Source organism: Nymphalis io, chromosome 19, assembly GCF_905147045.1.
Source record: "Nymphalis io chromosome 19, ilAglIoxx1.1, whole genome shotgun sequence".
Taxonomy (NCBI): Eukaryota; Metazoa; Arthropoda; class Insecta; order Lepidoptera; family Nymphalidae; genus Nymphalis; species Nymphalis io.
In genome coordinates, this window is record NC_065906.1 from 2685739 (window position 1) to 2700018 (window position 14280).

The 14280-nt window shown below is 32.8% G+C and overlaps 1 protein-coding gene across 1 annotated transcript in view; it reads left to right on the top strand.

Moving 5' to 3' along the window:
* The window catches only part of LOC126776158 (uncharacterized), a 42246-nt gene that overhangs the window by 11116 nt on the left and 16850 nt on the right, over window positions 1–14280 (top strand). The window contains 23 exon segments of the mRNA XM_050498457.1: window positions 213–426; window positions 3324–3419; window positions 3677–3906; window positions 4554–4770; window positions 5374–5469; window positions 5686–5915; window positions 6256–6472; window positions 6854–6946; window positions 7312–7541; window positions 8025–8232; window positions 8482–8577; window positions 8754–8983; window positions 9149–9365; window positions 9515–9610; window positions 9977–10206; window positions 10291–10510; window positions 10859–10951; window positions 11104–11333; window positions 11543–11753; window positions 12090–12185; window positions 12761–12990; window positions 13599–13815; window positions 14030–14125. Of these exon segments, the coding sequence (XP_050354414.1) occupies window positions 213–426; window positions 3324–3419; window positions 3677–3906; window positions 4554–4770; window positions 5374–5469; window positions 5686–5915; window positions 6256–6472; window positions 6854–6946; window positions 7312–7541; window positions 8025–8232; window positions 8482–8577; window positions 8754–8983; window positions 9149–9365; window positions 9515–9610; window positions 9977–10206; window positions 10291–10510; window positions 10859–10951; window positions 11104–11333; window positions 11543–11753; window positions 12090–12185; window positions 12761–12990; window positions 13599–13815; window positions 14030–14125 (4093 nt within the window).

The following is a 14280-nucleotide window of genomic DNA, read 5'->3' on the forward strand; positions in this document are numbered from 1 at the left end:
TCCTCATAATGAATTCCAGAGCGTGTTATCAAATTAAAAAATAATAATTATAGATGGTGCACAGAGGTATATGTATATTTGGTGACTATTGTCTCTTGTAGTAAACTTGATTATAAACACATAAATCGATTGATTGTATATTTGGTAAGCTAGTCGCCGTCTCTTGCTATTTAGAACCTTAGCAATTGTTAATATTTATAATATTGTTGCAGTTTACTGGAGTATGGCACCAAGTTTCAAGTTACTACACGACAAACGCACTCGGGACTTGCAATAGGGCGGAATATACACTCTCTGGTGACATCGTGAACGTTGTAAACAGTCAGGTCGTCAACCAAAACTTGGAAACTATACTTGGAACTGCAAAGCTGAACAGCACGGACAATAGCGCGAGGCTTATGGTCACATTAGAAGTAACACCTGGAGGTAAAAATAGGCATATTTCAGAAAATAATACTTATTAAAAAACATCATTTTATAGTGGTTAAATTATTTGTGCGCTTGGAATAAGATAAATTGGCTTAAAAATTAAATAAATTATAAAAAAAATTACATTGATTGATTAACATAAAATTAGCATAGTATTTAACTATGATTACGATTGGTTGGATGGGTAAATAATACTAAGATATTCTAATTAGATACTAAGACGTCTAAATTTTCACACCAGACACAGTCCTATAGATGCCATCAATGCCAAGCCATTTATAGCTATTTTTAATTGAATAAATGGTGTTAAATTTGAATGAAGGCTTTAAAGCGTCCGTCGAAATAAATTCTTCAAGTCCTTTGCTTAACTCCGGAAAATAAAAGTTTAAGGAGAACAAAACGATGGGGAAATTATATTTATAAATGTAATCCCAATGATAGTTTATAGTTTGCCTTATAAACTTTTTATCAAATAATTCCAATGACGACATAAAAATATGTTATATGTTACCCGAGTCATAATTTCGTAATAAAAAATATATAAATCGGTTGATAAGACGATGGTCTTTGCGTGGGATTGTCGTGATCAAAGCCTAGATACAACATATGTGATAATGATCTGATTTAATATTCGAGAGTAGTCGATTATCTGTTAAGCTGCGTGTCAACTTTTTGAATAGTCTGTCTTAAAGACAGACTAAAGACAGCTAAATGGAAGCAATATAAAATAATTCAATAAAAACATTAGATTCCAGTGCCTTGGAAGGCAGAAAATACTTAGTTAGACCTACTCTTAATCTATCACTGGTCGTTTTGGATTACTGTCTCGTTTACTTTAGAGAGTGAAGCAATTGAGAGATCACCTGATTTAACGATCGAAGTAAATCATCAGCATGATTTACATGAACATATATTTAGATATTTTTTATTAAAAAATCATATTATATTAGTCGCATTCAGTTTATTTTTTTTTTAATATTGGATTAGAAATTATCTTTGCACTTTGGCATCATGGCCTGAAAGATATTTAGTTTTATAGAATGAAAAAACTCAGATTCTAGCATTATATTCATATGAAATGTGAAGAAATACGAAAACATTTTTGCAAATATATAATTAATAAATCTTTGCAAAAATGTTTTCGTATTTCTTTTAAAACTATCAGGAAATTGCTTAATAATTATTTCACATTATATTTTTTTATTTAAATTATATATAATCAAAAAATCTAACTTCTTTCTCTAACTTTATCAACTCGGCTTCTCTTGTGATAACTTATCACTGTTGACAACAGATGAAACAAGTCAATTTTTATATAATATACTTGACACGGTATTTTGTATTGATAAAGTTTTCTTATCTGCGTTAAACTTCTGAATGCTTGTTGAGTGCAAAATTAGGCAAAAAATATAAGATATTTTAAAATCACTTTATATCCGACCTGAAAATTTAAACTATAATAACGTGAAAGTTTCATATCAATTGGATCAGTAGAAACTAACTTCTTTATAATATTAGTATGATTCATTTCAAATATTTCGAATGACGTCAAAAAATGACTTTTCATTACGAGGAATTTGGGTTTTGAGGTAGAGGAAGATTGTGTGCGTTATCGTACACGTATATAGATATAATAAATAAATAAAACTCAACTGTCTATCTTTGATTTCCAAATAATCCTTTTGTAGGTTGATGGATATTTGCATGTTTCAAAAACAACATAGTTCATGAATCACATACACGTGACAATCATATAAAATATATTTATCCCGTATACATATCAATGAATTTTAGCTCCAATCTCCGGTGATTGCTTTGAATTTAATTAATAAGGGAATTTGAATATTAAGGATAAGGGGTACCACCAGTAAGTAAGAATAGACTTCTTACTTACTGGTGATGGAGCTCTGTGCAAGTTCGTCTGGGTAGGTACCATCCACTCATCAGATATTCTACTGGAAAACAGCAGTTCTTGGTATTGTTGTATTCCGGATTAATGGGTGAGTGAGCCAGTGTAATTACAGGCACATGGGACATAACATCGTAGTTCCCAAGGTTGGTGGCGCATTGGCGATGTAAGCGATGCTTAATATTTCTTACAATGCCAAAGTCTATGGGCGTTGGTGACCACTTAGCATCAGGTGGCCCATATGCTCGTCCGCTTAACTATTCAATAAAAATAAAAATCTACTTTATCACTTTAATTGTCACTTAATCGCAATCGAATTGTCCGATTGTTGCGATTCATCTGTTTTCCTATTCTATAATTTAACTATCAACTAATGGCATAAAATTTTGGTTTTGACATAACGATATATGTTAATATCATATCGGTTCGGTTCCGATTCGAATATATGTATATATCAAAGTTGGATTGGAATTAAATCGGAAACTTGTCGTAATCATTATAGATTAGTAGATTTTTCCGAAGCTTATAATGCCACGTTTCCCACACCACAAAGTTAATACATTCTTCACCAGGTAAGGTTAAATTTGTTTAAAAAAAAAACAAATAAAGCATATTATTAAACACAAGATTACACACATGAATAAAAAGACTTTCAAGCTTTTTATATATCGTATATATACATTAAATTGTATTTGATTGATATAACTTTGAATTTGAAACTTTAGAAAACAGTAACTACTGAGTTACTTGCCGGTCCTTCTAAAATCTATATTAAGAATATCTATATTTACATTTTATATAATTCTGTACAATGAAGGTTCAAAAGTGCTTGTAAAAGCCTACTTTGATTTGATGATGACGAAATGCTTTTGCCTTTTTAAATAAAGTGTACTTTATTTTAATTTAGATTTTTGATCAAGCATATTCATTATTCGTATTTAGCAGAAATCCAAATAGAATAATTTATTTTCTATTTATTTTGTAGTATTCGTGGATAATCCACTATGGATACTAGCGACCGACTACGAGAGCTACGCAGTTTCTTACACTTGCACTAACCTTGCGAACAATCAAAGAAGAGGTACGTATATTAATAAATACGATGAATATTTATTTTTAAATTTATTTGATAATTTTGTCTCAATGCTCTTAAATACATTTCTATTTAAAAAAAAAGTAGGAAAGGTAAGACGAGGTAACACCTCGTATTTTTCATGAGAGATATGCAAACAAATATAATAATATACTATAAAGAAATCAGTGACTAATATTTACAAGTAATTATAAGTACTAACGTGATCTTGGCTAATCATGATGTAATTTTCTTTTTCATAATAGTAAACTCGTGGGTGCTGAGTCGCTCCAAGGAGCTGACACCGGCTGCTGAACTCGCTGTGAACCGAGTAATAAGATCGGAACTAGACCTGAACAATCGTTACCTCATCAAAGCTGATCACAGCAACTCTGGCTGCTTCTTCTACCCTGAACCAGCAGCGAACAGGCCAGTGATATTCCGCGGTCAGTGCGATGACAGCGTCCGTGCTATGCCTGCGTTTGATCCCGTTAGGGTGAGTGAACTTGGCACTATTTAATAATCGATTCATTCGTCACGGTTAGAATGAGACAGCTTTTATTAAATGAATATATATGTTTATCAAATATAAATTTGTTAGCTATGTATTAATCATATTTAACAATTGTCCAAATTTTGACAAACCTCTGCGTTTTAAGGGTGGTGGGTATTAGGTATGAGAAATTATTTGTGTATACTTTTTGTTCGCGACTAGTTGTCTTCATAAGTCAGTTTTTTTTTTACATTTCCATGCCTTGGAAAGCACTGTAATCTTCGTTAAAGAAAAGGTCGTTGGTTCTGCACCTGAGCTCTTTCTAGTCGTGACGCACTTTCAGTCCCATCGCATTAAGAAAATAAAGGTATACAGAGTATACTGTCTAACCAACTACGCGGGACATTATACAATCCACAGTATAATGTTGGTAGACTCTCTTGAGAATCACCTTGTCGACAAATCTAGGAATTAGATTTAAACATAACAACAGACGTAAAAACTTGGATTCTTGGATAATGAACGGCTTTTTGGTGATATAATAAATAACTTATATATCTTACAGTGCAAATGTTTATGAACGAAGATGAATTAACATCAGTGTCATATGGTTTACTTAAAAATATACATATTTATTTATTTATTTACAGTACATGGGTCTCTGGCACAACATTGAATCTTACCCATCAGCATTCCAACCCGGTACTTGCAACAACGCGCTATACACGTTGAACGGCAGCACCGTTGACGTCTTCAACACTCAAGTGATCAACCAAAGGCTGGACACAATCAATGGTGTCGCAACACTCGCCTCGACTGACGGATCCGCTAAGCTGATTGTCAGCTTCCCTATTGCTGGCACTGAATGTAAGTATATGTATTTCTTTAGTCTGGGTGCTCAATTTACTGATCATTTTCTGATCCATCCATTATGTAAAAGTTATAAATTGTTTGTACTTTCAAAAGTGTAAACGACATGAATCCTTTAACATCTATGATCCCTTTGTTTGAAATTAGGAGAAAAGATCTTTGCCCAAAATAAGTTCTTACAATTTTAGCATAGGTTGATTAAATACTGTTACGCTTAACATACTGTCTGTGAAATAAATTATGTAATACATTGTATTATACTGATGTATTGTAATATACTGGTGGTAGTACTTTGTGCAAGCTCGTCTGGGTAGGTACCACCCACTCATCAGACATTCTTCCGCAAAACAGCAGTACTTGGTATTGTTGTGTTCCGGCTTGAAGGATGAGTGAGCCAGTGTAAATACAGGCACGAAGGACATAACATCTAAGATCTCAAAGTTGGTGGCGCATTGGTGATGTGGGCGAGGATAAACATTTCTTACAATGCCAATGTCTATGGGCGTTGGTGACCACTTACCATCTGGTGGCCCATATGCTCGTCCTCCTTTCTATACTATAAAAAAAATTTAATCTTAATATATGTTTTATTTCCCACAGTGACTACTTCGACCGACTACTGGGTGCTAGATACAGACTACACATCCTACGCTTTAGTATATAGTTGCACTAACATAAATAATGATGAAAAACGAGGTAACAGAATTGTTTTATAATATCGATATAAAATCGTTAGTCGACTGGCAATTTGAACCAATGACTAGGAAATACTAATATTATATTATGTAACTTTTGTTTTTTTTTAATATAAAATGCCAATGATTATGTCTTCATACAGCCTCAGAATGATTTATTTATTGATTCTTAATTAATTGGATTATTAAATATATAAATTTTTTTAAAATGTTTTAGTTACGAGTTGGAAATTAAGCAGAACAAAGCAAATGTCTAGCAATGGTAACACAACAATAAATAATATTATATCAACAATACCTGTATTGGACCAACGGTATTATAATCAAAATGACCAGAGTAGCTCTGGCTGCTTCTACTTCCCTGAACCTCAGCCTGGTATGCCTGTTGTGTTCCCTGGACAATGCGAGGATAATGTTCAAGTTACGAGTAGCTTCAATTTGCAACAGGTAATGCAATTAATAGAGGCATTTATGCTATGCCCACCATCTCCCCCATAGTAAGCGTCATTGCGGCTTCTGTTTACCCCGAGAGCCCCCTAGGAACCAACCGTCGAGGCGACAAAACATAAAAAAATAGCAATTACGCACGCTTAGTCTTTAGAGATTTAATAATAATATATAAAAAACAAATAAAAGCTTAAAAAATTAAACGTCTAACACTTGTTACAAAGAGATTTATTTTGTCCAATTACAACAATATATAGAAAAAAACGATTATCTAAACAAAGATGCCGGGAGAACAATAATTTTTGGGATAATATGAATTAATGATTTATTTATTTTTTAGTTCCAAGGAACGTGGTACGAAATTCAAGCCTATCCCAAGGAACAGCAGCCGGGACACTGCATTTCTCATGCTTTCACCACATCCAGTAATAATGGCTTCAGCCTCATTACGTCTAGTGTCAACGATCAATTCTTACAAGTCACCAACAGCAACGTGCGCCTCGCTGGTACTGATGGTAGCGCCAAAATGACAATTACCATCAGAGTAAATAATCAAGGTAAGTACATATTGAAGAAACCAATAAAAAATCCACTATTACACAAAAACCTCCTGTTTAAAAGAAGGTTTGAAGATTTTTCCATTGTGAGTTGAGTTTTAATCCACCATTTCTTTACGATGTTGTTCTTCAACCTCGTTCAATGTTATTATAAACATAAATAAAGAACATTCATAGGTGTCCGGATTTGACAATCTGATGAGAGGGTGGTACCTACCCAGACGAGCTTGCACAAAGCTCTACCACCAGTAAATGTTGCCGACTATGATACAAACACGATGCCTTAACATAGAGCCTTGCACTGAACTGCTTGTTGTATGAACGAAATATAAAATTCTTAATTTGAATTTGACGATGTTAACTTTTTTTAAATTGTTTCAGATGTAATCATTCCATACTGGATCTTGGACACCGATTATACAAATTACGCTTTAGCTTATAGCTGCGTTAATGTTAATCAAGATTTTAGAGCAGGTAATATTTAATTCTTATTAAGAAACATTATATCATACATATGTAATATTACGTAAAAGTAACGAAAAATAGAAAAACAATACATTCGAAACATAATTTGAATCTTCTGTTTATATATATAAATAAAAATATTTGTATGTTTGTCCTCAATGCGCTCATAAACCATTAACCCGATTGTAATGATAATTTGGTGAATTCTTCTATGTATGAACACAATGGTTCCTAGCTCAAAAATTACAAGAAATTCTTCTTTATATATACGTCTTAAATATAAACGTTGTATGTATATCCCTATTCTACCCGTGAGAAGCGGGGTCGGGTAGCTAGTAAAATATAAATATTTATAGATGTTTGTAAAAATCTAGTTTACAGCTGGAAACTCAGTAGAACCAAGCAATTATCACCAGCATCAAACGCTGCAATAAACACTGCTATTTCGAGAGTAACCGTTCTGGATGAAATATATTACGAAGCTGTTGACCAATCAGACACTGCCTGCTTCTATTTACCAGTATTACCTCCGGGTGAACCTGTGATATTAAATGGCCAATGTGATCAAAATATTCAAGTCGTGCAAAACTTTAATGCAGCTGCCGTAAGTATTTTGAACCGAAACGGAATATTATATGCCACTTCTATTACAAGCATAGTTCTATGGTTTAAATAAAAATATTTTTACTTTCAAAATCTCAATTTCAAGGTATCATAATTCTTATTCTTTAATTAAAATATATTCTCCAATCATTACACGTTTTTATTACTTGTTTTTAAAAAATATACCACTGATTCAGAATGAAATATTATTTAATATGAAAAATTCAACCTATAAATTCCTTATAATTATTTAATATCAATATTACTAATAATCTTCTTAATAAGCCAAGAAAAATAATCATTGAAATAACTAATAGAAAATCTCTCTTGATAACGAAAGGGAATCAAATATATAAAGGAACTTGACAATATATTCGTAATACATAAGTCAGTGCCTGTGTAATGTTGAATTCCTATTAATTTACGTATGTTTGGTAATTAATTATACCAATACTTCCAATAAAACGATTATTCCTATGCTTAGTATCTCGGACGTTGGCGCCTCATCGAAAGCTACGCGAGCGACTTCCAAAGTGGAACATGCAATGACGCGACATATACCTTATCAACGGACGGATCTGTGCTGGTTTACAATACGCAAGTTATAAATCAGGCCTTGTATACCATCAACGGTACAGCAGTTCTGGCTGCCAACGCCAACACCGGAAAGCTCATCGTCACATTCCCTGATGGTATTAAAGTCTATTATGTATTTTTAACAAATAAGCATCTAGTGGTTCGTAAACATCTTTCGAATTTTCGTCTCTTGTCATTGACAAAAAGTTTATTCATACCGGAAAAAAATTAAAATTAAATGAAGCAAATAAAGTTACTTCATTACATTTTTTTAGTATCAATCAAATTTTTGTTAGTATGAATTTCATAAAATTATATTTTCTTAAATTCGTAATATATAATTATTATGTATTAACCATCTGTAGCTGCTGGACCGAGCGAGTATTGGATCCTTGATACTGACTATACATCGTACTCTCTGGTATACAGCTGCCAAAATATCAACAATCAACAAAGAAGAGGTAATTTTCAATTATTTAACACATCTAAAGCTTATCAGCTAAATTAGCATCAAAATATCTTTATATAGTCAATTTACATGATATTTTTCGATAGTCAATATACTAATTCAAAATATCATTTGAAACGAAAAAGAAATTATCATAGATGTTTACATCACAAACGTTAATCTTTTCAGTATGGAGCTGGAAGTTAAGCCGTACGAGAGAATTAACTCCAACAGCAATTCAGAATATGAATCGCGTTATAAACACCATCGAAGTCCTGAACAACCGATACTATACAGCAATAAGTCATACCGATAACGACTGTTTCTATTATCCCATCGCTGGCCCCAACACACCAGTCATTTTCCGTGGTCAATGTGACCCCAATATCAATGCTGTTACGAACTTCGACGCCGTAAGAGTAAGTACACAAAACTAATTTAAAATCACCAATATGTTTTGTAACAATTTCTTATTCTTCTGATAAATCTTATAGAAGCTATTCTGTATCTTTCTCTTTTGTAAAATCTCTTTTCGTATTGATCAATTTTGTACATAGATCCTATCTAGCCTTTTAATCTTTTAGTATATGAATTTATGGCATGACATTGCATCTTATCCAACGAGATTCCAAGAAGGCACTTGCAACAATGCCTTTTATACGTTGACTGACGGTACCGTTGATGTGTTCAATACTCAAGTTATAAATGAAAGACTTGACACTATGAGAGGATCTGCCAGACTTGCGACAACGGATGGAAGTGCTAAGCTCATAGTTAGCTTCCCTATTGCTGGCAGTAACCGTAAGAATACTTCTTTATTATTAAAAAAGTCGATTTCTGTATGTGAAGTTGAGAATTTAAGATCTTAACTATATATATACTGTCTTGTATCTATCTGTAATAATCATTAGTTTTATTAATTGTTGAGAAAATATATTTTTTATTTTTAGTACAAACAGAAACTCCGTATTGGGTGCTTACAACGGATTACATATCGTATGCTCTTGTATACAGCTGCGTTAACTTAAACGAGGAATACCGTCAAGGTAAGATATTTTTTCATAATCACTCAATATACATATATACACCTTCATGTATTCATTTAAATAATTTTGAAATGATTATTCCGAAGAACATTTCGATCGATATGTACACTTTATGCTTGAAACTAAACGCAAAACATAAATTAATAATAAGTTTATTTATGTTTTGTTTTACGAAACAAAACATAAATTAAAAAAGTAACATTCTGTAATGTTCAATGGCGACCAAAAGCCTCTCGTCTTAAAAGAAAGATCTTCGCTTATTCTATCACGTATCAGTGTAATTTGATGATAAAATACGTTTGGCGATTGCTTTGTATTTCATCCAACACATCATTTAATGAACATAAATATTTCACATCGTTTCAGTTTGGTCTTGGAAGCTAAGTCGATCAAAAACCTTGTCACCGAGTGCAGAAACAGCTATCAACAATGTCATAAACACCGTCCCAGTGCTCGACAACCGATATTATAACATGAAAGATCAAAGCAGACAAGGTTGTTTCTACTACCCAGAACCTCAGCCAGGAGTACCAGTTGTATTCCCGGGCCAGTGCGATGCGAACATACAAGCTATTCCCAACTTTAACATGACAGCTGTAAGTTTAATTTATAAAATAATATCGATTTAAAAAATAACTTTTGATTTGAATTGCATAAAATTAATTTACAAACCGCTCCAGTTCCAAGGTACCTGGTTCGAAGTCGAAGCGTATCCAAAGGATCAGCAAACTGGCCAATGCGTCAACCACCGGTACTCCTTGGGCTCAAACAACATCTTGGATCTGGTCTCGTCTAGCATCAATAACCAAATTCTTGGCATTACCAACAGTAGAGTGACGTTCTCTTCTGCTCAAGATTCTAGCGGAAGGTTGACTATCACACTTACCTCCGGTGGATCAGGTATTGTCTATGATTATGTACAATAAAACTATCAACCGTTGTTGGTTTATATATATTTTCTGAAAAATTTTAGTCATGGATCAATACAAAGAGCAATCACACTTATGTTTTAAATGTCATCCATTTACTTTAATATTTTGTACCCATTTGTGTCACAGTAAGCATTGTCTCTAAAACTTAAGGTAGATAAATATCAAGAAGTCACAACTACAAAATTTAGACTGTTTTTTTTAGATTTACTTTTAAAGGTCCACTGATCACACTGTTTTTATCATCTTAAGCGATTTTAACATTATGTCAAGAGATTTGGTCGTGCTTCGTACTTCTAACAATATTTTTTGTTTTCAGTTATTACTATACCATTTTGGATTCTGAGTACGGATTACACCAGCTATGCCTTAGCCTACAGCTGTGTTAATCTAAACAACGATTTCACTGGAGGTAAGCAAAATTAATCACAATTTAAATTAGTTTTAAATTTAAAATCACGTTATGTTTACATATTTGTATGTAATGATGATGTTTTTTGTAAGTAACAAGTTAAATTGTTCTTAAAAATGCAACATTTTAACGTTCTCAAAATTCTGTTTTAGTATACAGCTGGAAACTCAGCAGAACTAAACAGCTAACCGCTGCAGCTAATACCGCAATCAACACTGTTATTGCTAATGTAGTGGTGCTTGATAATAGATACTATGAAAGAACTGACCAATCAGATGAAGCTTGCTTCTATCTTCCTGATGCAGTACCCAATCAGCCTGTAGAATTTGTTGGTCAATGCGATGAGAACATTACTGTAGTACAAAACTTTAACCCTTCAAGAGTAAGTTAACAAAAAATTAAATTTAAATTCTTGAAATAAGTACAGTTTTCAATCATTAAGATTAATATTATAACCATATGTTGAAAGTATTTTAGAATACCTAATACTTTATCAAATCCAAACGATACGCCCTTTATATTGTAAATTATTTAATTGTCAAGAAAGTAAATATGTGAGAGAAATATTTATAAACTATCTGTTAATTTTAGTACCAAGGAAGATGGCGTATGATTGAAAGCTACCCAGAACCATCTCAAGTTGGTTCATGTAATGACGCCACTTACAGTCTAAACGCAGATGGCACCACAGTGGACGTGTACAACACGCAAGTTAGAAACCAAGAACTCGATACCATTAATGGCAGAGCTATTCTAGCTTCTAATGATGGAAGCGCTAAGCTATTAGTATATTTCCCTAGCAGTAAGTTTAATATTCATCCGTATAGGTTTTAGTTAATAATACTTTTATTGTTTGATCTCCGATTAAATCTTTGCAAGATCGTATGACAGTTTTATGTCAAATCACAAACCTGAATGCAAAAATATTTCTACCATAATCAACTAATCAAATAATCCTTGAAAAAATTGCAGAAATTATCATCAACTTATTTACGTTTGCATACAAAAAGCAATTTCTAAGTAAGCGTGTATGAAATAACTTTTTTAACACCATAAGTTTGCATTGTGATAAATATTGATTTAATCTTACTAAAAAGACAAATTAATACAACATTTTAATAATTAATTAATGTTTTAGCACCCGAACCAGCTCCGTACTGGGTGCTGGATACAGATTATGACTCCTACGCATTGGTATACAGCTGCAGAAACTTAGACAACAACCGACGCAGAGGTAAATAATATTGAAACTCCTAATTTTTAAATCAGTACATTGAATCTTCAAATAAAAATGTTTTGTATATAGTAGTACATAGTTTAATTTGGCGATTTATTATTTAAGCACATATGTCGTCACATTTATGAGTCTGCAGTTTTTTGGATAAGTGTGCTACCTTGTTACTCCCTAAAATAAAGTAAATTATTTACAGGCCTTACATGTAAAAGTCATGAACAAAGATCTCCTTTTAAGTAGGTTGCTTATGTATTATATTGATAACGATATTCCACTACAGATTGAATTCAGGTCTTCACTCGATCATAAATTCCTCCAACTAGCGACAACACCGCATTAGGTTGTAAACAATTAAAGCTTTGCAATCAAACAGTTTTTATTCGAAAGTATAACTCACGCTGTTTTCGAGATTTTATTGAATTCCGGTATTGATGAAATGAAAACTGTATGTTAGAACATTTACATTTTGGAGCAGAACTTTGTCGAATATATTTGACGTATCTTTGTTTTTAATTAATTGGCTTGTGTGTTGTGTTTTGTGGCCGTTTTTAAACTTAAATATTGTTGTTTTTCAGTTACAAGCTGGAAACTCAGTCGGACATCCGAACTGACAGCTAACGCTGTTGAGAGGATAAACCAAGTAGTCAACAGGATCGATGTCCTGAACAGTCGGTACTACGCGCGTATAGACCAGTCTGACGCGGCTTGCTTCTACTACCCCACTCCAGGTCTTACTACACCTGTCATATTCCGTGGACAGTGTGACCAAAATATACCAGTGGTTACTAACTTCGATGCTGCAGCAGTAAGTTTAAGAAAAACCTTAATTTTCTTCATTTTTTTAAGCAGCTGTCTTTAACTCTCTCGATATATAATATCTAGTTTGAAGTAAGTGATTAATGACATTTTTTATCACAAAAATAGTTATATTATAAAAACAACTTTCTCGTTAATTTTTATAATTAGTTTGTTGACAAATAAGCTCCACATATATATTATTTTAACTCATAACATGTATATCAACAAATAATATAACAAAAACAATACAACATATTGCTACTAATTCATACCAATACTAGTCTTTTTAAAACATGGTTAACCCCTTAGGGGGTCATCATCGAAAAGATCATATATCGATGTTAGACGATATTTGTCGATACTGACGACGGAAATATATTGACTCAAATGGCCACAACACTAGCCTGTAGTATCGATAAGAAATAATTATTGTTTTTATTGAACATAAAATTGTTTTAGCGTCTGCCTTTCTTTATTTTTTACATAAAAGGTAGGTGGACAAATAAGCCACCTGATGGTTGTATTGCTGTTTATCTATTTTATGACCTTGAAGAACGGGCACAAAGCCACCAGGTATACTTTTCTTTTTGTAATATATATTTTTTTAAATTCCAGTATGCTGGCTTGTGGCATGATACCTCTTCATATCCCACTCGGTTCCAAGAGGGCACGTGTAATAACGCATTCTACACACTAGTCAACGGCGCTGTGGACGTGTTTAATACTCAAGTCGTTAATCAGAACTTGGAAACCATGAAGGGAGTTGCCAGACTAGCAACAACCGATGGCACCGCGAAGCTTATTGTTAGCTTCCCCATTGCTGGCACCGATCGTGAGTCATAAAAATAATATTATAATTCAATTATTTTTTATCTTATTCAGAAAACCTTTTAGGTTTTTGGGATATGAAATTCCCTATATATATGGATAAAAGTTATATCATTTTAGAAATAAGCATGCTTGTTTTTTTTCTATGATAATCTAAAGATAGACGTACAGAACTAGATGGTTACGATTGCATTGACATTTTTTTTGTGTTGTTATAGAATTTACTGAAACACCCTATTGGGTACTCGCTACGGACTACCAGTCGTATTCCCTCGTGTATTCATGCGTCAATATCAACGCTGAACAACGACAAGGTAAATAATTAAATGTTATTAATAAGATATGATAACCGTAATATTATCATTGCCCTTTCAATTGTATGTCTCTTCTTTTCACCTGAAAAACCATTATCATTAAATTTTGACATTCAAACTGACTGTTAAATGTTGGTATTTACGAAGTACCGTTC